Source organism: Gymnoscopelus microlampas (genome assembly GCF_963454915.1).
Source record: "Gymnoscopelus microlampas genome assembly, chromosome: 24".
Classification (NCBI taxonomy): domain Eukaryota; kingdom Metazoa; phylum Chordata; class Actinopteri; order Myctophiformes; family Myctophidae; genus Gymnoscopelus; species Gymnoscopelus microlampas.
The window spans coordinates 17,275,269-17,302,768 of record NC_139961.1 but is presented as its reverse complement, the minus strand read 5'-3'; the positions used below and the strand labels follow the sequence as shown (position 1 = coordinate 17,302,768).

At 43.0% G+C, this 27,500-nt stretch overlaps 1 protein-coding gene across 4 annotated transcripts in view; it reads right to left on the bottom strand.

Moving 5' to 3' along the window:
* The window catches only part of LOC311041079 (partitioning defective 3 homolog B-like), a 336,525-nt gene that overhangs the window by 168,830 nt on the left and 140,195 nt on the right, over positions 1-27,500 (bottom strand). For 3 of the 4 annotated variants that reach the window (XM_084051519.1, XM_084051520.1, XM_084051521.1), the window contains 5 exons: positions 23,102-23,263; positions 22,354-22,434; positions 8,599-8,770; positions 5,760-5,916; positions 747-856 (listed from right to left, as the gene is read on the bottom strand). In XM_084051519.1, the coding sequence (XP_083907645.1) occupies positions 747-856; positions 5,760-5,916; positions 8,599-8,770; positions 22,354-22,434; positions 23,102-23,263 (682 nt within the window). The remainder of the gene's footprint in view (positions 1-746; positions 857-5,759; positions 5,917-8,598; positions 8,771-22,353; positions 22,435-23,101; positions 23,264-27,500) is intronic. The other variant, XM_084051522.1, reaches the window with a different exon arrangement.

The window sequence follows — 27,500 nt, the reverse complement described above, 5'->3', positions numbered from 1 at the left end:
TGTGTGTGTGTGTGTGTGTGTGTGTGTGTGTGTGTGTGTGTGTGTGTGTGTGTGTGTGTGTGTGTGTGTGTGTGTGTGTGTGTGTGTGTCTCAGTGGTAGAAAGTAACTAAGCACATTTACTTACTGTAAGTAATGTACTTAAGTACACTTTTGAGGTATTTGTTCTTTACTTGAGCATTCCCAATGTCCAATACTTTTACTTCTACTCCACTACATCTCAGAGGCAAATATTGTATTTCTACTCACCTACAATTAATTGAAATTTTCACTTACTTTGTAGATTTTGATTATTATTACAAAGCATACATTACTCACTTCGGCCCTATATACATTTTGGCCATTTGAAAATAGCAGATCTACAAGCGCACAATGCTCAAAAGCTCGTAGATCTGCTATTTTCAAATTATGTGTATACATTTGAAACTTGTGAAATGGGACATTCTGCACAATGAGTACTACTTTTGGTACTTTAAGTACCGTACATTCTGATACCAATAATGTTGTACTTTTACTCAAGTAAATTTTGAATTTCTGACTATTACTTGTAACAGAGTACTTCTACATTGCAGTATTGATACTTTTAATTAAACATTTGAGTACTTTTTCCACCACTGACTGTGTGTGTGTGTGTGTGTGTGTGTGTGTGTGTGTGTGTGTGTGTGTGTGTGTGTGTGTGTGTGTGTGTGTGTGTGTGTGTGTGTGTGTGTGTGTGTGTGTGTGTGTGTGTACACGTGCATGCGCTCACCCAGGTCCATGCTCTTGGAGGCTCTGTTGCGAGGCGTGTTGTCCATGAGCCTGGTCACATACGTGTCTGCCAGGCCTTCTTCTGACATGTAGGAGGTCATGTCCATCTCTCTGACAACAACATGCAACACAGGTTCATTGTTACATCTCATGCACACACACTGAACAGGGCCGTCACAATTATGACATTTTTCCTTGACGATTCATTGTTGCTCAGATCACTGTGATCATTGGTGTAAAGTAACTAAGTACATTTACTTAAGTACTGTACTTAAGTACAATGTTGAGGTACTTTTACTGTATTGAAGTATTTCCAATTTTCAATACTTTTACTTTTACTCCACTACATCTCTGAGAACAATATTGTACTTTTACTCCACTACAATTATTTGAAAACTTTAGTCACCAGTTACTTTGCCGATATAAATTATTATATTATAAAACATACATTAACCACTTTAGGAGGATTGATCGTCTAGTCAGTAAGAATACTCTGAAGATTCTTGCAGGGGCCAACATCCAAACATCCAAACATCCCAAAAACAAACTTGTAAGGCTACTTCTTGGCCTCAATCACAAAACCCATCTAACCCCTGCTCATTTTGCTAGGATTGGATGGCTTAGGGTTGAGGACAGAGTACAGCAACTTGCTATGGGCCTGGTCTTCAAGATACACCACAACATTGGGATCCCCCTGTATTTGTCAAAATACTTCCAAAATGTTAATGTTAATGTTAAAGTCCATGATCATAACACCAGAGGCAGCTCAACAAATCATGTTCAACCCAGATTTGGCTCAACAAAGGGAATGAACTCGTTCTCATGCTATTCATCAAAAATGTGGAATGCCCTACCAAAAGGAGTAAAGGAGTGTAAAACCCTACTCACTTTCAAAACCACCCTAAAGATACACCTTCAGGAGGCTGCAATTCAAAAATGGCCCCTGCATGTCCAAGTCCTAACCTTCCCCATGTCCTAACCTAACCTACCCCCCTACCCCCCTACCCCCCCGCCCACTCTCTTTCTACTTTTGTACATATGTTTCACTCTTCATACCAGTAACCTGTAAACTGATTGTATGACATTCTGTATAGTAGCGATCTGTATGTCTCTTATATGTCATCATGATTTGTGTGCATGGGGATCTCATCTTAAACAAGCTTAGTGCTTAATGAGCTATCCAGTTTAGTAGACCTTGTATTGTGAATTTCTACTTCCATGTACTGTTATGTACTGTCATGTACTGTTCTCATGTCTTACTAAATAAAGTACATCAATCAATCAATCAATCAGCCCTGTTTTATACCTAGGCTATTTGAAAATAGCCGATCTACAAGCTCACAACACTTTTAGTACTTTTACTTTCGGTACTTTAAGTATATTTTGATGCCAATACTTTTGTACTTTTACTCAAATAATATTTTGAACACAGGCCTTTTACTTGAGTATTTCTTTACGTTATACAATACAACAAATAAAACATGAATAGTGGAGATAGCTACAAGTTCAAAATGTGTCACAATGTGATGCATTTTGAGCTTGTAGATCTGATATTTACACAATTTTTTAAATGTTTGAATTTGAAAATATACTGTATGAAGATTTTTCAACATGGAAATGATTGTGATAATTATGACGATTATGTAACACATTATTGCAATAATAACAAACAAAAGCCCACGGCCAAGGTGTTAAACCAGTTAATTTGCATGTCATTGTCTAGATGTGTGTGTGTAAAGTGGTGTTTCACTGTGTCAACTCGAATGCTACTGAAAGAAAATAGCAGATCTACAAGCTCAGTAGCCTCGCAACGCGTTGAGAGCTTGTAGATCTGCTATTTTCAAAGGATTTTGTATACATTTTGTATAGACATAACATTTAGGGTTTGTAGCTTTAAGAACTATCAGCCACTTAAACCCTTTACTTGGTTGAGTCCCACGGGGCTCTTCTGTTATCTGCTCTCTACAAAAAATATCTAACCAAATGTGCTATTTTCAGTGGTGTAAAGTAACTACATTTACTCTAGTACACTGGTAATGTACTTAAGTACAATTTTGAGGTATTTTTTACTTTACTGGAGTATTACCAATTTTAAGTACTTTTACTTCTACTCCACTACATCTCAGAGGGAAATATTGTACTTTTTATTCCACTACAATTATTTGAAAACTTTGTTAAACCTTAAAACTTAGTTACTAGTTACTTTGTAGATTTGGATTATTATTACAAACCATAACATTACCCACTTCAGCCCTATATACAGTAGTGCTTGGGGGGGGGGTAACGGTGGCATAGTAGCTGCAGACATACTGGTGGGGGTCAATGTTAAGTCAACCTGTTTGTACCCCACCAAGATGTCCCCGCTACCAAATGACACTTGTTGACGCCCCTTTCAGGATTTTTTGGTACGCAATATACAATTCGGCCATTCAAAAATAGCAGATCTACAAGCTCACAATGAGCTGAGAGAGAGAGAGAGAGAGAGAGCGAGAGCGAGGGCGGCTCAGCTGCCGAAATCGCCACACTGTGGCTGAACGGCCACACTACACGTTGAAATAAAACAACACATTTAAATGGGGCGGTGCTGAGAATCTGGGGGCGTTAACTTAGAGAGGTACGGAGAGGTACCTAGGGTTATCCACTGGGATCCAGGGGCACCTTTTTGAAGATTGTGCAAGAATGAACAGGTAACCACTGTATCTCAAATAATTGCAATTAGGCAAATATGTACACTAGTACAGAAGAGTAGAAATACTTTGATTGGTTGATTGACGTTTCTGGAACTTGTTAAGCTTTGGCCTGGTCTGGTCGTCAATATACATTTAATTTAATATTTAACAGTAGAAAGACTTCCAGAGCATTATATTGTAACTGGCTTTGAATGCTAGACATTTGCAATGTTCATGTATAGGCCAATATTGTACTCAAAGTACTCAGCGGTTATGGCACAACGTTTTCTCATTTCAAGTCATTTCCATATCATTATTATTTTTTAAAGCAACTGATAGTGGTGTCTAGATAAGTACCATTATGTAAGTATCTAAAGTTGTCCTTATGTGTTGTCCTGCATTGAAGTCGTTTGGCAGGCACTGGGTTTGTTGTGCATTCACTCATTCTCCCTCAAGCCCCCCAAAAAAAAATCTGTATTCTCTCGAGGGGTTGAATGCAGCCAAATGTCCTCTTTATCTTCACTACTGTGCAGCATACCCAGTCATTCAGGGATTTGAGAGGGATTTAGCCTCCTTTAAATAGACTCCCAATTAATTTACATTTTCGAGCATAATGGCATTCGGAACTTCCAGCGAGCTTAACTTGGGGTATTAAAACAGTAATTATTTGAACGTGATATTTTGTAATGTTTTTTTAAAGAGGCAGTGTCCTTACCGTCGATTCAGCATTTAAAGCGGTCTAAACATATTCTCAGTGGTTCACAAAGTGGGGTCCAGGGACCCCCAACACTTGAGGGGGTTCCGAAGGGGTCCACAGCTAAATTATTGATAGTTAGGAAGCAAATTTTGGTTCCCATCTATCAATAATTTAGCTGGGGGCAATTTAATGGTTCTATAACTCTTCATTTAATACTCTTCATTTAATAGTTCTATAACTCTGAGAGTATATATACAAATGGAACCAAATGGACCAGTAAGGGTCTACACGTCCTCCCGGTGGGGGCTCCTCACTGGCAGGTGAGTCATTAGGATACAGCAGCAGTGACAACAACAGAAATGGGCGCGGGGAGGAATCGGTCGACATAACAAGTCTTAACGACTAAATTGGGGAGAAAGAGGGGGTAATTAACCCATTCAGACCGGGAAATAATCAGTGTTATTTATTTTTTATTTTTTTTGTTGTTTTAAAAGCAAACATTTGTAACTCAATTTGCTTCTGGGAGATTCTACAAATGTCTTCTACATCCTAACAGTTTTTTTAATTAGTTTTTAAAAATGATGTTGCTATAATCAGTGGTTATTTTTTTTTTCATGTCAAGGACCCCTACAATTATATGTATTTAGCCACGGACCCCCATCTCAAAATATTTTGTTCCAGGGACCCCCAGAAGGATAGATTTGAGTTAAAAATGTTCGCTTAAAAAAAAAATATATATATATATATAAAACTAATACATATATCAATATACATATTATATATTCAAAGATTTTCACAATTTAAAAAAATAGCAGATCTCCAAGCTCATAGTGCGGCACTCGGTGCCGCACTATGAGCTTGTATATCTGCTATTTCTGAATAGCCAAAGGAATCTAAAAATGACACACAGATGCGCTCCCCGGTCTTAATGGGTTAAACATGGCATTGGGAGGTTATGGAATTATTAGGCATTCTGTAGGAATATTGCTAATAACGGGGAGTGCGGTGAGCGGTCAGGGCAATTACAACACATTAGCGGAGAGCATTCATATGGCTTCTCTTCATTACGGCATCAGTGTGATTACTTGTGCATAATGCAAAGAGGGGCTGCTACTGCAATTAGCCGTCCGCGCGCCTAAATAATGCATGCTGGGTAATATTTAGTGCCAATGACGGCCCTTTTATCTCCCGCCAACACTGCTCCATTATTACAGAATAATTCACGCGTGCACGTGTGTGTGTGTGTGTGTGTGTGTGTGTGTGTGTGTGTGTGTGTGTGTACGACCATTTTCCTGGTCCTCTCAAAATAAATGGTCGTTTCATGGTACAACAATGAGTTTTAGAGTTAGTTTACAATTAGGAAAATATTCAAAATTTTAGGTGAGTCGTGCACCGAAAATAGCAGATCTACAAGCTCAAAGCGCATTGTGAGCCGTTAGATCGGCTATTTGGGGGTTTACGGTTGGGGAAAAAATTGCATTCATAAAACCACATTTCTACAATATGGATGTCCTCAAAAGTATAATAATACAAATGTGTGTGTGTGTGTGTGTGTGTGTGTGTGTGTGTGTGTGTGTGTGTGTGTGTGTGTGTGTGTGTGTGTGCGTGTGCGTGTGTGTGTGTCTTTGTGTGTGTGGGGGGAGGTCACCTGTGGTGAGGCGGGGGGAGGGCCATCTCTCGGTTCATCTCGGCCACGGCGCCCGGCGAGGGGGGCGGGGGGAAGTCTTCGTCCGTCTCCTCCTCCTCGTCCTCCTCGTCCCCGCCGTAGCGGCTGCCGTCGGTGCTGGCGGACGCGTACGGGGCCACTGCCAGGAGAGAGAGGAGAGGTCAAGGTCAGCGTCAGGAGAGACTTGCGTCTCTTGCACGAATGCATGCTGTAGGAATTATTTGAGAGTAGCTCCCAGAGTAGACCTGAGGCGATTCTTAAAAAAAAGTTTTTTGAAAAAAAAAAAAAAAAATCTCGAATTTTCAAGAATAGCAGATCTACAAGCTCATAGCGCGGCACTCGGTGCCGCGCTATGAGCTTGTATATCTGCTATTTTTGAATAGCCAAAGAAATCTACAGTGACACAGATGCGTTCCAGGTCTTAATGGGTTAACCACTTATACCCCGTATAATTCGGTTGATCGGAGTACCTCAGGGCTCTATACTAGCGTCTTTTCTGTTTTCGCTCTACATCTAACACATTCGCTGACGATAGCCGATCTACAAGCGTGCGACGCGGCACGCTGTAGGCTTAGTAGATCGGCGAATCGAAGATTCAGTTCAAAAAGCAATAGGCCAAGCTAAGGGTCTGCTTGGCCTATCAGGAAGCTCCGCCAATCTTAGGTCAGTTAGGCCTTCTCAGAAAGCCCAGATTCTCCATCTTCCCCTATACAGGGCCGCTCAGCATACATGCTTTATCAGTTCTCGGAAACCGTAGGTGTCCCCCGCAATTGCCTTTCGGCACGTTCCATCAAGGGGTCTTGTGAGACATGCACACCCCGAATTTGAGACCGTTTGGTCCATCGCCCTCCGAGCTATGCCGGACGGACTGACACGCACATATTTTGTGACTTATAGATAGATATGCTGACAACTTGGTCGAGAAACAGCAGAAAGAGAAGAGATGCTTTGGTGGGCTTCATTCCTGTTTGGCTGTGTGGTGATTGTGGTGTGTGTGTGTGTGTGTGTGTGTGTGTGTGGGGGCACGCGCACGCACATAAGTTAACAAGCCACGCGCACACTCATGTACGCACACGTGCACCGCCACATACAGAAAAGTGCACACACACAAAAGAAGCACACACGTTACATGCACACTAACGCACACACACACGCGTATACACGCATGCATATTAAACTCATGCACACTAATGTACATACATGCGCACAGGCATGCACATGAAACACACGTGCGCACGCATGCACACATACACGCACGCGGTGCAATGCACTCTACACGCGTATACGCACACAAAACATGTGCACGCCCACACAACACACACACGTGCCCAAGCACAAATACATAATACAACACATGCATGCACATAACCTTCATATTATGAACACGCGTGCACACACACACACACACATGCAGAGACCACAATGCAACATTTCCATACAAAACCCCTCAATCCGAGTGCCTTTCAACTCTCTCGCAATATCATTTCCATAAACCCATAGAAAAAAAAGGTCTGAAAGCCTAGACGGCATATAGACGCTGAGCGGCGTATAATAACATCCCACTGTACCGCCTTTTGTGTGCTACGCCCCCCACCCCCCCACCCCCCCCACCACTATTCTGACGGAGAATTGACAGGAGGAACACTTTGGGGAGACGGGCTCTGAAACATCCCCAGGGAGACAAGAGACATCGAAAGAGAGAGAGAGAGAGAGAGAGAGAGAGAGAGACGGAACGAGCTGAAGAATTAATTTAACACACTTTGTTAAGTCTCTGTTTTTTTTTAACGTCACGTGTGCACGTGCACACGCATGTGTGTGTGTGTGTGTGAGCGCGCACGGACGCAAACAATAGGCCTCCCGGTATGCAAATCTGGCCCACTTTGGGGGAGCGGGTTTCATCAACGCTAATGATTCCGAGGTCAGATCCCCCCTTTATTTCTTTCTTTTCTTTTTTTTTTTGCACATGAAAAGCTAAAGCGGCGCGTAGAAAAGAAAACAAAAAAACACGGCTAATGACTTGCCTTTTCCACAGTCGTAAATATGCAAGGGGCGAGAATGAAAGAGAAGAGGGGGAGAGAGAGAGAGAGAGAGAGAGAGAGAGAGAGAGAGAGAGAGAGAGAGAGAGAGAGAGAGAGAGAGAGAGAGAGAGAGAGAGAGAGAGAGAGAGAGAGAGAGAGAGAGAATGTAAAAAAAAACAGAGCCTTGGAGAAGATGGGAGGGTGGGAGTGTGTGTGTGTGTGTGTGTGTGTGTGTGTGTGTGTGTGTGTGTGTGTGTGTGTGTGTGTGTGTGTGTGTGTGTGTGTGTGTGTGTGTGTGTGTGTGTGTGTGTGTGTGTGTGTGTGTGTGTGTGTGTGTGTGTGCTCCCTTTTTTTAATCTGCCGCTGTTTTGATGCGATTCGGCGGTTTCGTTGACCCAAAAAAACAGTGTCAAAATAATGTCACGGAGCTCGGCTCGGCTCGGCTTGCCGTGCTGCGGAGAGATACGGACGGTTTTATACTTTGTCGCTTTCCGGCGTCGCTCGCCGGAAATAGACGATCGAGAAGCTCACAACGCGTCGCGGACGCGGCTCGTTGTGAGCTTGTAGATCTGCTATTTTCAGTGTGCGGCACCGTCATGTGATGAAGTAGAGTAACACGGTTACGCTTGTGCACGAAGGCACAGAGAAATATCACTGGCTTGGGTATAGCACACAAACACGCTCCTGCTACTGTTGTTCTATCCAGATCATTTCAATGCACCGATATTATGCGTACTGTGTGTGTGTGTGTGTGTGTGTGTGTGTGTGTGTGTGTGTGTGTGTGTGTGTGTGTGTGTACTCACCACTTTCGTAGCCGTGATAACCATGGCTGTTAGTCATCATGGCAGGCTGAGCCGGTCCGTTCGGGTCGAGCTCCAGGTCTGTGGGATGGGCGGGCCCCAAGGCGTCGTCTGGAGGCCCCTGGTACCCATAGTCTGGGCTCGGAGGCTGAGGGGCCGCCTCCTGGAACTCCTGCTTAACGCAGAGGGAGGAGAGAGGAGTCGTTCGCATGGCGTTTAGACGGTTGCCAGGTTTGATATTTACCTATCAGTCATGGAAAAAGTACTCAAATGTTTTACTTAAGTAAAAGTATCAATACTGCAATGTAGCAGTACTCTGTTACAAGTAAAAGTCCGGAATTAAAAAGTACAAAAGTATTGGTATCAAAATGTACTTAAAAGTACCAACAGTACAGCATACTCATTAAGCAGAATGTCCCATTTCACAAGTTTTCAAATGTGTAAAATGTATGAAAATAGTTTTTTTTTTTTAAATAGATCTACAAGAGTACTTCAACATTGCAGTATTGACACTTTTACTTAAGTAAAACACTACTTTTCCACCACTGCTTTTAGCCTGCATGTCTTATTGTATACCTCAATGCTGTTTCATATTCAATCAATCAATACCAATTAAAACGTTTTTCAATACAATACTAATTTCTACAAGAAAGTAGTCACCTGCACAAAGAAGGAAGTGGCTGTGCATTATGCATGGAAGGTACAACTACACCTCAAACCTAGAGCGTATGCAGATGTATGTTGCTTGTATTTAGATATATAATACATATACTAAAGCAGGGGTCTTCAACAGGGGGTCCGGGACCCCTAGGGGGTTAATACAGGGGGGTCCGCCAAGTCTTTGTGTGAACACGAACATTAGCCGAAAATAGCCGATCTACAAGCTCACAGCGCCTCGCAGCGCGAGGCGCTGTGAGCTTGTAGATCGGCTATTTTCGGATATGTTGGTGTAGAGGGAAAATAGAGCTGACCAAGTGCACAGACAATACGTATAGGGGTCCCCGCTTCATCCGTCTCTCAGCTAGGGGGTCCTTGGGCTGGAAAACGTCAAAGACCCCGGTACTAAAGCAATGAGCCACACGAGGCTGTGGTTTACCATTCATTTTGGAACAGCTATGGCGCGCTGTTAGGCACGACATAAAGCAGCCTTCATGGCCATTCTAAAATGAATGATCACCAAATATTTGAACAGGAAAATCATAGACATATCACAATTAAAATTTTGCTACAAGGATAATTTCTACAATAAAGTAGTCGCCACGATGTGCCTGCACAACCAAGTCGAGTTGCTGTGCAACTATGCTAAATAAACTAATGCATTTGTTGTAAAACTGTTCACATACTCATGCATGGAAGGAGCTCTCCTTGATTCGTCTCTGATGATTATTTTCGGGGGTTTGCAGCCTAAAACGTTAGTGGCTTAGGCCAGTGGTTCTCAAAGTGGGGTCCGGGGACCCCCAGGGGTCCTTGAGGGAGTCCCAGGGGGTCCCCAGCTAAATGATAGATAGTTAGGAACCAGTTGGACCCTTATGGGTCTGTAACTCCGAGAGTGTACAAATGGAACGAAATGCACCCGTTAGGGTTAAATTAACATTGATTTTACAATACAAATTGTGGTCCCAAAGATAGAAATTCCATTAAATAGGGGTCCGTAGCCTAATGCATGTCAAACTGGGGGTCCTTGAAATTAAAATCGTTGAAAATCACTGCTAGAGACGGAAAAATCTTCTCTCTTCTCTTATTGGCATATCTTTTCAAATGGGGGTCCGCGGGCTAATAAAAGCCAATTTGTGGGTGATTGACATGAAAAAAGTTTGTGAATCACAATTTTTCAAAAACAGCAGATCTACAAGCTCGTAGCGCGGCACTCTGTGCCACGCTATGAGCTTGCATATCTGCTATTTTTTAATAGCCAAAGTGTAAAATAATGTTTTTTTGCGCAAATCAAAAAATGACGCAGATGCGTTCCAGGTCTTAATGGGTTAACTCATTGATCGCCATTGACATATGTTGACGTATGCTGGTGTTTTCAGTGTTTACGCTAGAGGGTGCTCTTCACCAACCTCTGAGTGATCCTATATGACTTCCAGAGAAGAATAGACGTGGAAATAACGTGATCACAACAAACCCAGCCCCGTCCGATGTAATGTTAAAGGATTTAGAAAATCACATCACAAGCTATATTCTTTTTTTTTACTTAAACAATTTTATCCCACGATTCTGTCACCCATATTTTTCACCCACTGCCAATTGCCTACATAATCCTGGGTGCTACTCTCCCTCTGCCAGCCTAGGGAGAGCCCAAGCTGAAGCTCATGCCTCCTTCAATGCATGAGACGCGAGCAGGCCGCTTCTTATCACCCGACAGGGGGGAGTTTCCCCGGTTGGACGTAGCGCGTGGAAGGAACACATTATTCCGAACAGTTCATTTCCCCTCCATCAGGCGCCCTGGACTCAGGGGGAGGCAGTATAGTGACCAGGATTACTGCATGTTTTTTGTGAGGGTATTACCTACTCTAGGAGACGCGGGGAGAACATGCACACTCCACACAGAGTAGGCCCTTTCACCAACCCTACCTAGGGTATGGGCACTGATGACGCGGAGGGGAGAACACGCCCACAGTGTCCCCCTGTGCGTGTGCGTGCGTGAAGCCCACAGGCGTGTGTCACTCTGTGGGGACAGACTGAGGGACTGATGAGGTGAACGCAGGGAGGTTGTCACACATCTGACACAGAGCTGTCACTAAAGTAACATGTAAATAGACACTATCATAAATATACAGGCTACACAACACCACCCAGATGGGGAAGAAGAGTGAAGGCTGATGGGAAATAGAAGTGTGAGGATGAAAGGAGTCTTTTTTTGGTCCAAGAGATTGGAACTACAGCTGTCACACACACACACACACACACACACACACACACACACACACACACACACACACACACACACACACACACACACACACACACACACACACACACACACACACACACACACACACACACACACTTATGATAACTAATTAATTATCCTGGGATAAAAACATAACAATGAAAGGGCTCATGATGTCTGATTTAAGGTCTGTGTGTGTGTCTGTGTGTGTGTGTGTGTGTGTGTGTGTGTGTGTGTGTGTGTGTGTGTGTGTGTGTGTGTGTGTGTGTGTGTGTGTGTGTGCGCTGCAGTCCCCAGGGTGTCATTAGCACCTGCCTTAGATCTTTATTTGTCACGATCACACACATCCTAGCTGTCTGTCAACCTGACCCCTCTGTGTGTGTGTGTGTGTGTGTGTGTGTGTGTGTGTGTGTGTGTGTGTGTGTGTGTGTGTGTGTGTGTGTGTGTGTGTGTGTGTGTGTGTGTGTGTGTGTGTGTGTGTGTGTGTGTGTGCGCGCGCATGCGTGTGTGTGTACTTGGGAAATAGACATTGTTAGGACAATGTTCCTCAAAAGAGAAAAGGGTCTTATGGTCTTATCCCTAAGCCGGAAACCGAAAATAGTCGATCTACAAGCTCTTTTATCCCTAACCCCTGTGGGTTAGGGATAAAAAAAAAACGATTAAAACAAAATGGCATCAATAACAGCTGTCTCAAAACGTTGATGTACTCATACCTATAGCAATATGAATGCGTGTACTGTATATTTATGATAGTGTCTATTTACATGTTACTTTAGTGACAGCTCTGTGTCAGATGTGTGACAACCTCCCTGCGTTCACCTATCAGTCCCTCAGTCTGTCCCCACAGAGTGACACACACGCCTGTGGGCTTCACGCACGCACACACACGCACACGCACACACACACACACACACACACACACACACAGTAATCCCTGGAGGACACAGGAGGGGTCTACGTACAATAGGGTCTCTGAAGGAAGAGATTGGATGGGGGGGGGGGGGGGGGGGGGGGCTTCGTCTCTGGCAGAAAGTACATTTACTCCAATTTTGCCAACCTCCTCTATCCATTGATGCTGGCGACTGACCAAGATATGGCTGGTTTTATTTCTCGTAATAAAACGGCTGGTTTTATTTCTCGTTTCTTTTTTTCTTTTTCTTTTTTGACAACAGAGAATGTAATTTAGACAGTGGTGTTAAGTAACTTAAGTACATTTACTCAACTGCTGTACTTAAGTACAATTTTGAGGTACTTTTACTTTATTGGAGTATTTCCAATTGTCTATACTTTTACTTCTACTCCACTACATCTCAGAAGCAAATATTGTACGTTTACTCCACTACAATTATTTGAACATTTTGGTTACTAGCTACTTTGTAGATATGATGACATTATAAAAACATACATTAACCACTTTAGTCCTATTTTATACCTAGGCTATTTTAAATAGCCGGTCTACAAGCTCACAATGCATCGCGACGTGTTGTGAGCTTGTAGATCTGCTGTTTTCAAACATTTAGTACTTACTTTTGGTACTTATTTGATACCAATACTTTTGTACTTTTACTCAAGTAAGTTGTGAATTCCGGACTTTTACTTGTAACAGAGTACTTCTGCATTGCAGTATTGATACTTTTACTTAAGTAAACCATTTGAGTACTTTTTCCACCACTGAATTTAGATGTGTTGTTTAGACCAGTGGTTCTCAAACTTTTTCATGTCAAGGACCACCACAATGCTATGTATTTGGCGCCTGGACCGCTAGGCCAGCGGGTGCCCCATATGTGCTATTTTTGAATAGCCAAAGTATACAATAATGGTTAAAGTGGCTAAAATGATTGTGACACTATATTGACTTATTTTGCGGTGGACCGCCTGGTACCCGGCCAAGGACCCATGGGGGTCCCCAGGCCCCACTTTGAGAACCAATGTGTTTAGACTGATGCTAGGTTCATTGTTTACATGCTAACCTTGTTTCTCGAGGCGCTACTCAAGTACTGTACTTTTTGAGGTGCTTTTACTTTACTTAAGCGTTCAATTTGTTTTGATACTTCATACGTTTACTCCACTACATCTCAAAGGACAATATTGTACTTTTTACTCCATTGCAGTTATTTGAACGCTTTAGTTGCTAGTTACTTTGTAAATTTAGCTTATTATTCTAAATCATACATTAACCACTGAAGCATGTTAGTGTATACTTAGGCTAATCAAAAATAGCTGATCTATAATCTCACAATGCTTCACATTGTGACAAATTATAGATCAGCTACAGTATGTTTTGACAAAGTTTGACAAATGTTGAAAAGTAAAGAATACAATGTTTGATGCCAATGCTTTTGTACACTTAGTCAAGTCACATTTTGAATACAGGCCTTTTCCCTGTAACACAGTATTTTATGTTGTGCTATCGCTACGTTTACTTGAGTACTCCTTCCACCACGGGATTGGACGGGGGTCTTCTGCTCTGGCTAGGGGGGGGGCAGTGAACAGGGAGAGAGAGAGAGACGAGAAGGAGAGGGGTGAAAAGGTGTTAGAGGGGGACGGCGGGGGGGGGGGGGGGGGGGGGCTTTCATGGTGGGGACCCCATGGAGCCCATCACAATGAGATGATATGCTGTTTAGGCTGCGACACACTGAGAGAGATAGGCCTGCCTTTCATAGCATTTAGCCACAGGCATGGCTGACTGACTGGCTGGCTGACACGCACGCACGCACGCACGCACGCACGCACGCACGCACGCACGCACACAAAAAACACACGTTTGGATTTCTATATTTGTTAGGACATCAACATTTTACGACGGGATTGAACGTAGCTGAAAATAGCAGATCTTACATAGAGCTTGTAGATTTCGTGAAATGTCTGTGTTTTCTGGTGTTTTTTTGGTCAGTGGTGGTAAAAGTACTCAAATCTTGTACTTAAGTAAACATATCAATACTGCAAAGTTTAAATATTCTGTGCAAGTCCGGAATTCAAAATCTACTTGAGTAAAAGTACAAAAGTATTGGCATCAACATGTACTTAAAGTACCAAAAAGTAAGAGTATTATACAGAGTGTCCCGTTTCAAGTTTTCAAGAAAATAGCCAATCTACAAGCTCACAATGCGTCGCATCACGACACATTGTGAGTGAAAACTGAAGTTTTCAAATAATTGTAGTGGAGTGAAAGTACAATATTTGCCTCTGAGATATAGTGGAGTAGAAGTAAAAGTACTGAAAATTGGAAATCCAGTAAAGTAAAGATACCTCAAAATTGTACTTAAGAGTACATGCACTTTGTTACTTCACACAGCTGGTTTTGGTAGACCGGGGACGTTTTTTGGGGTTACATATACATGCTTTATGCCTTTAAATCATCCATTTCTCTTGTTGAGGAGCGGGACAATAGTTCTCACAAGGTCTTATTTCTCATTTTATACTATACATGTGGGGACCTTTTGGTCCTCACAAGTATAGTAATGCAAGTATGCACGCACGCACACACACACACACACACACACACACACACACACACACACACACACACACACACACACACACACACACACACACACACACACACACACACACACACACACACACACACACACACACACACACACACAGAGCGCGTCCGATTGAACACCGATAAGAACAATGGTGTGTGTATAGGTCTGAAAGGGTCCGTCACGGTCTCATATGGTCAGGGTCTAATGGCAGACAGCACACAGATGTCCGCTGTCACAATCTGTCCACACACACTCAACGTCTCTATTAGGGTCCTTTTCAGGGAATCCCAACTGTTTAACCGGAGGATAACAATACCTTTTTTTTAATACGTGTGTGTGTGTGTGTGTGTGTGTGTGTGTGTGTGTGTGTGTGTGTGTGTGTGTGTGTGTGTGTGTGTGTGTGTGTTCCTGAGGCCCGCATCTCCCCACATATATAGCAGGATTCGCGCAGTGGCGGAAAAATAACTCAAATATTTGACTTAAGTAAAAGGTATCAATACTGCAATGTAGAAGTACTCTGTTACAAGGAAAAGTCCGGAATTCAAAATTTACTTGAGTGAAAGTACAAAAGTATTGGTATCAAAAAGTATTTAAAGTACCAACAGTAAAAGTTTTTTTTTTTCTTTTGAAAATAGCAGATCTACAAGCTCACAACGCGTCGAGATGTGACGCATTGTGAGCTTGTAGATCGGCTATTTTCAAATAGCCTAGGTATAAAATAAGGCTATAGTGGTTAATGTATGTTTTATAATGTAATCATTTATATAAGTAACTAGTAACTAACGTTTTCAAATGATTGTAGTGGAGTAAAAATACAACATTTGCCTCCAAGATGTAATGGGGTAGAAGTAAAAGTATTGAGAATTGGATATACTCCAGTACAGTAATAGTACCTCATAATTGTACTTAATTACAGTACTTGAGTAAATGTACTTAGTTACTTTACACCACTGGATTTGGGATAAGATAAATGGTTATTTTATGGTTAGGAATAGGTTGTATTATACAGTTAGTCTTACGATTGGGGACAAACATCAGGTCGTGGTTAGGATTGGGATTGAAGTTATGCCTCATTTATATGTACTTGTGTTACCTTGTATTCCCATATTGCATCATACTTAAAGGGATAGTTCACCCCCAAAATGGCTTTTTTTCTATTAATCACCCCATGGAGACTTAAATTCATGGATATTTTATTCCTAAACAAATAATTTGATGACCAGCGGAACGGTAGGCAGCGGTTCCGGCAGGAGACACAAAGGAGAGTATCTGTGTCTCCTACCGGTTCGCTGGTCATCAAATTATCGGTTTATGAATGCGACCCAAAAAAAATAAATATCCATGAATTCAAGTCTCCATGGGGTGACTAATCGATAGAAAAAAAAACATTTAGGGGGTGACGTATCCCTTACATTTTTGGGCTCCGATAAATGAATGACCTCATACCCATATGTGTGACTAAATAATATAACTACATTGGATCCTTTGGAACACAGGTTATCATTTTGGGACATACAATGTTCACGGCTGACAGCGACAATATATGCCATATTTATTCGATCTGTCCATCTTGCCGTACAATACCAGAGGTGGAAAAAGTACTCACATGTTTTACTTAAGTATAAAAGTATCAATACTGCACTGTAGAAATACTCTGTTACAAGAAAAAGTCCGGAATTCAAATTGTACTTAAGTAAAAGTACTAAAGTATCAGTATCAAAATATACTTAAAGTACCAAAAGTAGAAAGTACTCATTATGCAGAATATCCCATTTCACGTTTTCAAATGTATGAAATGGATACAAATGAAAATAGCAGATCTAGAAGCTCACAATGCGTTGCATCGCGACGCATTGTTAGCTTGCAGATCGGCTATTTTAAAGAGGCCAATGGGGCTGTAGTGGTTACTGTATGTTTTGTAATAGTAATCAAAATATACAAAGTAACTAGTAACTAAGGTTTCCAAATAATTGTAGTGGAGTAAAAGTACAATATTTGCCTCTGAGATGTAGTGGAGTAGAAGTAGAAGTACTGAAAATTGGAAATACTCCAGTAAAGTAAAAAAAAAAAAAAAACTCAACATTGTACTTAAGTACAATACTTGAGTAAATGTAATTAGTTACTTTAAACAACTGTACAGTACATCGTAGCGGATGCCAAGGACACACTAAATGAAAACACAGTAGGTGTACTGAAGTGCATAATTAAGGTACGACAGCGCCACATTCCAGGAATAAATCAGTTGATATGTACACATTAACCATGATATGTAATGCATTCGTATGACCTAGATAACTGTCACATGATGGTACATTCATGAATAGTGATTCAGTGCTTATGTAACTCCTCAAAACGTGTGACACCCAACGGAGGGGAAAAAGTGTGTCAATTCATTGAGCGACAGTAACAGTCTAAAAATACGAGTACTAGTACTCCTGGCTGACTCGTACTTTTAACCAAATAGGCTCTATGCACAGCAACCATATTATCACTTCCTTCACAGGTGTTACCAATGATACTAATGAAGGCTCTGTTCCATTTAGTGTAGCAGTGGTTTTCACGACCCCCATAACTCTGAGAGTGTACAAATGGAACCAAATGGACCCTTACGGGTCCATTTGGTTCCATTTGTACAATCTCAGAGTTACACACCCGTAAGGGGCCAGTTGGAAGCCCATGAGGGTCCCTGGACCCCAACTGTAGTAGACCCACTGGTGTAGCAGAGTGTTTCCAGTGAGCCAACATGCACAACATCAGCACCCTGACTCTGTTTCACCAGAATGGAACAGAGCCTTCATTAGTATCATTGGTAACACCTGTGAATGTCTTCATAATATGGCTGCTGTGAATAGAGCCTATTACAGGGAATGATATGACTACTGTTTAGCATCAGTGATAATATGACTACCGCTTAGGCATCAGTAATAACAGTGGTGGAAGTACTCACATTAGGTACTCATTAGGCAGAATATCCCATTTCAAGTTTTCAAAATGTAGAAACATCTTTTGAAAATAGCAGATCTACAAGCTCACAATTGTGACGCGTTGTGAGCTTGTAAATCGTCTATTTTCAAATAGCTGAAATATATGTATAGCTTAAAATAGGGTATGTTCAGTGCCTTTATATCTTCCATCCACTTACGTTGATATGTTTCGTGCTGTATAGAAGCCCCGTCGAGGACGTGCATGTAAACAAAGTGTGCGTGCGAGACGGCGGAGGGTCCCGACTAACGCCTGGAACAATATTATTTCTTACGCAATCCTCCATTGCAGAGTGATCGCCGATCGAAAACGGCTCATTTCCACCACGTTAAAAAGATATTAAGCTTTTAGTCAAGGAGTTAACATTGGAGCGGACGACCGGAAGGATTTTTGACATGGATACACACCCAGCCTCTCCTTCTCAGAGACTCCTTGGATGATCCCAAAGTTTCGTTAGAGCGCCCCACGTATAAAAATAAAAATGGGTCAAAAACGGTCCGGACCGTTTAAGGCACTCAATGTGTTAAGTGGTTATTGTATGTTCAGTAAAGAAAGTCTAAATCTAAAAAGTAACTAGTAACTTAAGTTTTCAAATAACTGCAGTGGAGTGAAAGTACAATATTTCCCTCAGAGATGTAGTGGAGTAGAAGTAAAAGTATTGAAAATTGGGAATACTCCACTGAAGTAAAAAATACCTCAAAATGGTACTTACTCAAGTACAGTACTTGAGTAAATGTACTTAGTTACTTTCAACCACTGAGTAATAATATGACTACTGTTCAGTGTTAAAGAAGGAACTATGTGATTAGATAGGATAACATTGTTGCCGGGCGGAAACCGTATGAGTCCAAAACCGTTCCCTGTTTGTAGTATTTCATAAAAAACTAAAAATAGTGAAAAAGCTGGTCTACAAGCTCACAACATGCCCCATCGAAACACATTGTGAGCTCGTTTTTTGACTACGTGTGTGTGACACTCTTGCATTCTGGGCATTCATTTAAGAAAACACGGTAAACAGTTGAAATATGGAGATGCAAGATTTCTGCCCGACAACAACGCTGAGTAGGATTAAGGGGATATAAAATAATTAGTATGCATATAGACCAATTATTTGTTTACCAACATTGAGACTGGACGCACAGGTGATTGTTTCATGCAATCAATTCCCAACATATTTTTTCGGGGTGTGCTGGTTTCAGTTCATTCAACCTCCTCTTGTGTGTTGGAAGTGATGTATAAAACATAAAAGTAAAGGAAACAAAAATAAAACATTTTTTTGCAACATTATATATAGGTGAAGCTGATAAATGGGTTGATTGGTTGATATTGGTGACCCACCTGAAAATGTGTTTTCTTAGAAATTGGAGACCCCTGTTACTGAACAAACTCGTTATAGCAATGATTACTACCAGAATATAGACGAGAATATAGATATTTCACACACCTTTAATAATAATTATACATACACTGTAGTTTGACGGCCGCTTGCCAAAAAAGAACAGATCTACAAGCTAACAACGTACATTAGCTTGTAGATCTGTTCATTTTTGGCAAGCGAACCCCCGTCTCGCACGTCGCAACAGAATATAAAGTAAGGCCGAGGGTAGCTGGCCTGGCAGCGTTTATCATCCCCATATGAAATATGTATTACCTGCCATTCCGTTGGGTGTGTGTGTGTGTGTGTGTGTGTGTGTGTGTGTGTGTGTGTGTGTGTGTGTGTGTGTGTGTGTGTGTGTGTGTGTGTGTGTGTGTGAGAGAGAGTATTGAAGGACAGAGTGAAAGAGGGAATTACGGCCAGCCCAGAGAGAGAGAGAGAGAGAGAGAGAGAAGGTGAGATTAACATACATATTATTTAACCCATTAAGACCGGGAACGCATCTGTGTAATTTAAAAAAAACAAATATTTTGGCTATTCAAAAATATCAGATATACAAGCTCATAGCGCGATCTGCTATTTTTAAAAAATCGTTGACATTTGTGCACATCTTTGATCGTATTAATGTTGTGAATGGATGAATGTAATGCACAATCTCTGTGAAGCGCTTACGATAAAAGTGCTATATAAATGCACCATTTACCATTTACCATTTTATATAAATATATATATATATTTGTTTTTAACTTTTTTTGATTTTGATATTCTTTGCTAACAGTTTTGTTTTTCTTTTTAAACTCACGTTGCTATACTATATCAGTGGTTCTCAAACTTTATCATGTCAAGGACCCCCAAAATTATATATATTTGGCCACGGACCCCCATCTGAAAATATTTTTTTCCAGGGACCCCCCCCAGGAGTTAAAAATGTATATATATATTCAAAGATTTGCACACATTTTCACAACGTTTTTTTTTCTTCAAAAATAGCCCAAATACATCTAAAAATGACACACACACACACACACACACACACACACACACACACACACACACACACACACACACACACACACACACACACACACACACACACACACACACACACACACACACACACACATATGCGTTCCCCGTCTTAATGGGTTAAACAGGAGGGAAAAAGCAAGACAGCCATTGAAAGTCCAGTCGACACACCGGAGCAGAGACAGGCATGCGAGGAAGTGTTTGCAGTATGTCACTTTATTCAGAAGAAGGACAGAACAGAAAAGAACCCAGTACAAGCAAGGCTTAAAAAAAAGGAAGATTAAAAGCAAGCCAAAACATACATTCGGTACACAGAACGGGAGAAGAAAGCTCTATAAAGTTATTGTACAGTTATCACCGCAAAAGGAGCACAAAGTGAAGAAAATGCATACAGTAGAAAGGTGAATGTGAATTTCAAACTAATTTTAGTCGGTTAAAAGGAAAACACAAACAATTCAAAGCAGAGAGGTACAATGGTGAAGATTTGAAGGGCTACTGCACAGAGGGCTTGTGGGTAATGTCAACATGAGTGCTAAAGGTTAGCTAGAGTTTTTTGCCAAAGGAAAACCAAAAAAAAGGTTTCAGGTACTTTTTAAGAAATGCTTCAAAAGATACAATGATTCTAAAGGGGAAAACAGCCGATCTACAAGCTCACAACGCTTGAATATCGTCTGTTTTTCTGCACGCAACACTGGCGCGCAACTACGTACGAAATCAGGCTCCACGGTGTTTGCATATATCAGTTGAGCCGCATGCACGTGCTTACTCCTACACGAGTGTGTACTCAAATACAAACCGACTGTCAGATAGGGATAGGACAATAATCTTTATTATCGTTTATCGCAAAAAAAAAATTTGAAAATAAAACGCTCACAATAATCATATCGCAGAGATTTAAATTCGTTGTGAAATTGTCCGAAATACACTAGACCTGAGTTGGCTTCTCTTCGCCAAAAATGTTATGCTACTTTTGGCTAATGTTCCCCCAAAGAATAGGGATACTGAGGTTGAAATGGTTCACAAAAGTGCAATTTTAAAGGTTTTAAGCGAATTTTTATCATCGCGGTAATACCGTTAATCAAATTTTTTGGCCACAATAAATGAGACGTGAAATTTCCCTATAATCGTCCTCAACATCCCTGGTATCAGAGTCCGTCTGAGAACCTGAGCCGGTGGCGCCTGGTCAGCGACTGATTGTGAACGTAATTATGCGTGTCGGCGTACGTGCGAGTGTCCGCGTACACATGTGTGTTTCTATTGTCGTGGTGGCTGCGCGTGGGTATCCTGCTGTTCGTGTGCGCGTCTGCGTATGTGCGCGTGTCCGCGTACACGTGCGTGTTTCTATTGGCGTGTTGGCTGCGCGTGGGTATCCTGCTGAGCGCGTGCGGTTCACCGTACATCTGTCCCGCCATCGCCCGGATGTTGTCGACGTAACTCCGACTCTGAGCGCCCTCGCGCCGGGGCGCGCCGCCGCCCTGCGCTCGCCCGCCGGACGGCACGCCCCTGCGCGCGTGCGCATTGTCCAGCGGCGTGTCGGCACGCACGTTGTCCAGCGTTCGGCTGCGAGCGTGCCTCGCCCCGTTTGGGTTCCCTCCCCCGTTTAAACGCACGTCGCCCAGCGTCAGACTATGGGACATGTCACCCTGCCTGTACCCTTCTATCCTGTGGTGGGCCTCGACCCGGGCGTTATTACCCACGTGCCCTTGCGCGGGGCCACGGGCGCCGCCGCCGCCACCGCTGCGTATCCTCTCCCCCGTGCGGTTCGAATCCCCCGGGAGGTTCGAGTCCCCCGGGCGGCTCGAGCCGTAGCAGGCGTATCGGCCGGGCGCCGGGCGGACGCCACCCTGCGGCTGCGCGTCCCGCAGCTTGTGGGCGTGCGGGAGGGGCTCGGAGGCCCTCCTCCGCAGCGTGGGGAGGAGCGAGGAGGAGCGGCGCGGCAGCGGAGGCTGTGGGAGGAGGAGGCGATGGCGGTCGTCGTCCGTTCGTACCTGGGTGTCGGCGGGCGGGTAGAGGCTGGGTTGGTAGGAAGTGGAGGATTCGGTTGGTTCCGGAGAGGCGACGGGGCCCGTCTGAGGAGAAAGGACATGGAGCAAAGGCTGAATGACAAAATAACATGGTCTGCGAAGCAGTGTTGATTTTGACATCACATTTAGATTTTGTTTTAGTCATATAGTCTTTTGAATAAAATTCGGTTCAGTTTTAGTCATATTTTAGTCACCCGGCATGTTTACTTTTCGTCTAGTTTTAGTCGACTAAATCTACAGTTGATTTAGTCGACTATTTTTTTTTTTTTGGCGGGCCTTGATGGCAACTAAATTATTTTCACTGAACCTGCTGAAAATAGCAGATCTACAAGCTCATGACGTGTTGTGAGCGGTCTGTTTTCACATTGTGTACATCGACACATCGTAATAACCTCCGCATCCCGACAAAAAAACATTTGTAATTTTGTATAGCCCCTTTGATACACATGATCTAAACGCATTTGGAATCCAGGCATAGTCACTTTGCAGCTGACATGCTCAACACTCCTACCAGCATCACACAGCGAGCGCAGAAAATAGCAGATCTACAAGCTCCGAACGCGTCGTGCTGCGACGCGTTGGGAGCTTGTAGCGCTACTATTTTCTAGTCTGCTATATTATAGCAAAAATATCTGTCCGCAATTACACCTCTGGAGCCTGTTCATAGCCTGCACGCGTGCGTGCGTGCGTGCGTGCATGTGTGTGAGTGTACCTGTGTTCCAGAGCGCAGCAGCAGCAGCTGGATGGTCCCGCGGGCGTTGCCCTCGGAGGACATGGAGCGCCGCAGCGTCTCCATGGCCGAGTGGTTGGAGCGTCCCAGCAGGGCCTCGCCGTTCACTGCCGTCAGCTGGTCGTTGACCCGCAGGCGCCCGTCCTGACGGGCGAGCGGTAAGGATGGAAGGCAGAGGAGAGAAGATGGTGATGGGAGGGGAAGGAAGAGAAAAGAGACATTAGTGGAGAGACCTAGCCTGGTAAACCCTCCCTCCGGAAATCTCATTTCCATTTGATTTCAGGAGTGAGTCTGGCATGATCGCCCATTCTGCAATATTAGTAATACCGTTGACTGACAACCCCATCAGCCAATGATCGTTGTTCCCCTTCAGCCAATCAGCAGTTCATTTTTACCACCTCCGACTAATGTGACGCAACGGGACTTTTGAGACGGCCATGCCCAAAATAGGTTGCCTTATTCGGATACATGCGTTATTGCGTGTCACTGCCCGCCCCAGCCGGTTCTCTACATTTTTATTTTTAAATAGGCTCTGTCATGACTAATTGACCACATATATGAAGTTAAACAACTAAATTCTATCCAAACGATATCTTAAAAGTAAATTCCGTGCCTCAAAAAATACGTTTGAGAGCGTTTTAAAACCGAAAGTAAGAAGTGAAGGCACTCGCACAAACAACAATGGCTGCCGTTCGTCTTTTGTCGGCTGCACTCAGGCTGCACTCGGCTTCATTCGGGCTCACCTGATTGGCCAACTGTCGCTGTCAATCACAGAACGATTAGCGACGCCGCTGATAGGCTCGTCCATTTGGTGTACGGGCTAGAAACGCTCAGGCATACTGGAGTATGTCCAATGTTCGATACTTTTACTTCTACTCCACTACATCTCAGAGGCAAATGTTGTACTTTTACTTTGCAGATATAAATTATGATATTACTAGAGTTTCGGGGGGCTACGCCCCCCTCAACCCCAGCCGCGCACGGGGCCCAGCGTGGGTGCGTGTATATTGGGGTACCCAAATCGCCGGAGTAAAAGTGTCCAAAAGGAAAAAAAAAAAAAAAGAAAAAAAAAAGTTAATAGTGATTGTTACTTTGGTGGTCCGCGGACCCCCTGGTGGTCCGCCGACCCCTGTGAGTGTTGGGACCCCCGGGGACCCCCCTGGAACATGGCGGACCCCTTCGGCAGTTTTTTTTTTTTTCATGCACGGTTTGCTTGTTTCTGTCGCTTGTTTTTTAAAACCTGGCAGCAAACTTGGCAACCCGACTGACATCACTGACCTATCCTTGGTATTTGTACTTCCGGGTTGCATAATGATGACATCACTGTCGAGTCCTGTGGTGTCATGAACCTAGGCAGGTTTGTTTACCAGATTACCGTGGGCAGCGTGCTGGTCTGTGGCTGTTTGTTTGTGTGTTTGGGATGAACATGGCACGTGAAGGACGGACATATTGTGATCGAGACATGAGTGAAGTGAAAGTAACGGCCTGGGTGGAACAAAGGAGGTACGTAAGAAGGGGGGGGGGGTTGAAGCAAAGGAGCTGTGTGTGTGCTGTTGTGGAGGACATGGGCAGAGTGCAATGGCGGCCGCTCGTGTTGTTTCGGCGAAACCCGTCGCCGTGCGGTGTCGGTGGTGTGCACGGTAAACGGTACGAAGCTGCCTCCCCTTCCGTTTTGTCCGACATTTGGTGAGTAGAATTAATTATGTTGCGCGGTGGAAAAGGTGTAGTGAGCAATGAGATGTCCCCTACGCGACGCGTAAATTCAGCGCGGCCGCCGTGGCGAGTCAGTTGGCGACATGTGGTCTGGCGGTGCGTTGTTTATTCGATAACAGAGCTGTGGGGTGTCGCACCTAGGGTGCGGAAGTCGCTCGCCATTTATATAGTTAGATGACACGTACCTTAAGCACTTTAGCCCTATGTTATACATAGGCTATTTGAAAATAACCGATCTACAAGCTCACAACGTGTCGCGTCGTGACACGTTGTGAGCTTGTAGATCTGCTAGTAGATCTGCTATACTTTAAGTATATGTTGATGCCAATACGTGTGTACTTTTATTCACGTAACATTTTGGACACATGCCTTTTAGTTGTAACAGAGTATTTTTATGTTGTGGTATTGCTAATTTTACTTAGGTAAAATATCTGAGTACTTCTTCCACCACTGCCCATGACAGATGTGTGGGGTCCGATAGCACTCCTGATTTTGGAGGGGAGTTGCCGTCGGCGTCGCCAAGTTTTGGTTTTTGGGGGCAGCGCTACAATATTTCATTGATAAGATAAGCTTACAAATCTGCAGGAATCACCGCTTTAATGTGTGTGTGTGTGTGTGTGTGTGTGTGTGTGTGTGTGTGTGTGTGTGTGTGTGTGTGTGTGTGTGTGTGTGTGTGTGTGTGTGTGTGTGTGTGTGTGTGTGTGTGTGTGCGTGTGCGTGTGTGAACCCGGTGCCTGTTTGATACAGTCAATGTATGCTTTTATTTTAAGACATTCGTTATGTCCACTTTGACATTGCACTATAAATAAAGTGTGGGGTCGCCAAAAAAGATTCACCATAAAATGGGGTCGTGGCATAAAAAGGTTTGAGAACCCCTGGTCTCGGCGATACACAAGCAACCGCTGACTGGAGAGACGGGATGGTTTTGCATATGTCAAAAATAAATGTATATTTTGTCCAATATGTATGGTAGAATGTGTAAATACGCTATAACTAGCGTGTTGTGATGGAGCAGTTTATAAGGGTTGTACAGGGGTTGTGGACAAGTTAGTGGAACTGACTATTGCTTCTGTTGTTTTAAATGTGCTTTATAAATAAAGTTTGATTTGGGTTTGATTTGACTTTAAAAACAGGCCCAGAGGTAAGAGAGTGTCCTCAGAAAACCGTAGTCTACAACTTCATATTTGCAATTATTTTAGTGTCATGAATTCATTTAACATTTTAAATATTGGACGCTTCCCGAGTTCCTGTCCCTCAAGTCATACTGAGTGCAGGACGATGCGTGCGAGACGCTGTGAGACACGACTTCACAAAAACCCCATTCACCACGAAGAACGAGAAAAAAGAAGAAAAAAAACACCAATTGAAAAACAATGTGAAGATTATGAATGAGAGGGAAAACTGTTAATGACAAATTTCTGCCAGAGGAAATAAGAGCGTGCTAATAGTTTTAAGACCGCTCTAAGCTAACGCCAGTATTTGTGTGCTGGGCTAGATTGCGTAGAGTCTGAGTAAGGCTCCCTAGCAGATAAAGATGTTTTCTTTGCATATTTTCATAATGTGCATTACACAACGAAAAATAAACGAAAAGGCAAAGGCCCTGGGCTGCTCTGAAGGGCTATAAAAAAATATAAATGTTAAGTCTAGATCCCATTGCCTGGAGGGACAGCTAATTGGTTGCCAGCCAAACTGTTTGTTTTAGCTAATGTATGAGTTTATGTGAGCTAGTTGTAGCTGTTGACTGCACTGTGTATAAAACAGGTGTTTAGTTCAGACTGTCCTGTCATTAAGTGCTTACAGCCAACAGCTCCCTCTTCAGTTATCGTCTATGTCGGGTGCAAACCTCATTATGTCCGCAAATGTTACTTTTCAGGATTCTAATGCAAAAAAATGCATAAACAGCATATCGACAAGATCGGACCGTGTTTTATGAGTAGGCCGTTAATTTACGGGGGGAAAAACACAACAAAGTTAGGATATCTCTACTGTCCAGCAGTAACAAACTCCAAAATGTTAATTTATCAGGAAATGAAAAAAATAAATAAACAAAAAGTGGAGTTAGGATGATTTGTTCATCATTGATGAGAACAGCTAAATGGACTTCCAGGCTCACAATGAGGTTGGAGGTCAGAGGGGGGTGGAGCCTGGAGTCAGCAAAACCAGCTAACTCCACCCCCCTTTGGTGGAGTTAGCTGGTTTAGCAGAACGTTTGAGGAAGCACTTTTTTAATACTTTACATTGGTTCAATGTTGTTTTGATCAACACGCAGAGGTAAAGGGTGTTCAATAGCACTGATTTATGAAAAAAAAAAGAAAAACAATGGAGTTAGCTGGTTTCTGCCTGACAGCAACGATATGTTCTTTTGAATCCCCACAGTGTGTAGTGTAGTGGGTTTGGATCCTATAATAAAGACAGCAATGTGACAGACTGCGATCTGTAGGTTTTATTGTTGGAGAACTGACATCCATCTTGTTGCATAATGCCATTTCAACTGGCTTTCATTAGGGCGGCTGTACAGTAAGACGTGCATGCTTTTCTCGCATGTGCCGTTAACTCAATTACGTTTACTGCCCATCGGAGGCGGGTCGTTCACAGCCCGCCATCAAAGTGCGTAACATTAACGGAGCTAAACGAGAAACCATAAACATGTGACAGCAACACGGCCCGC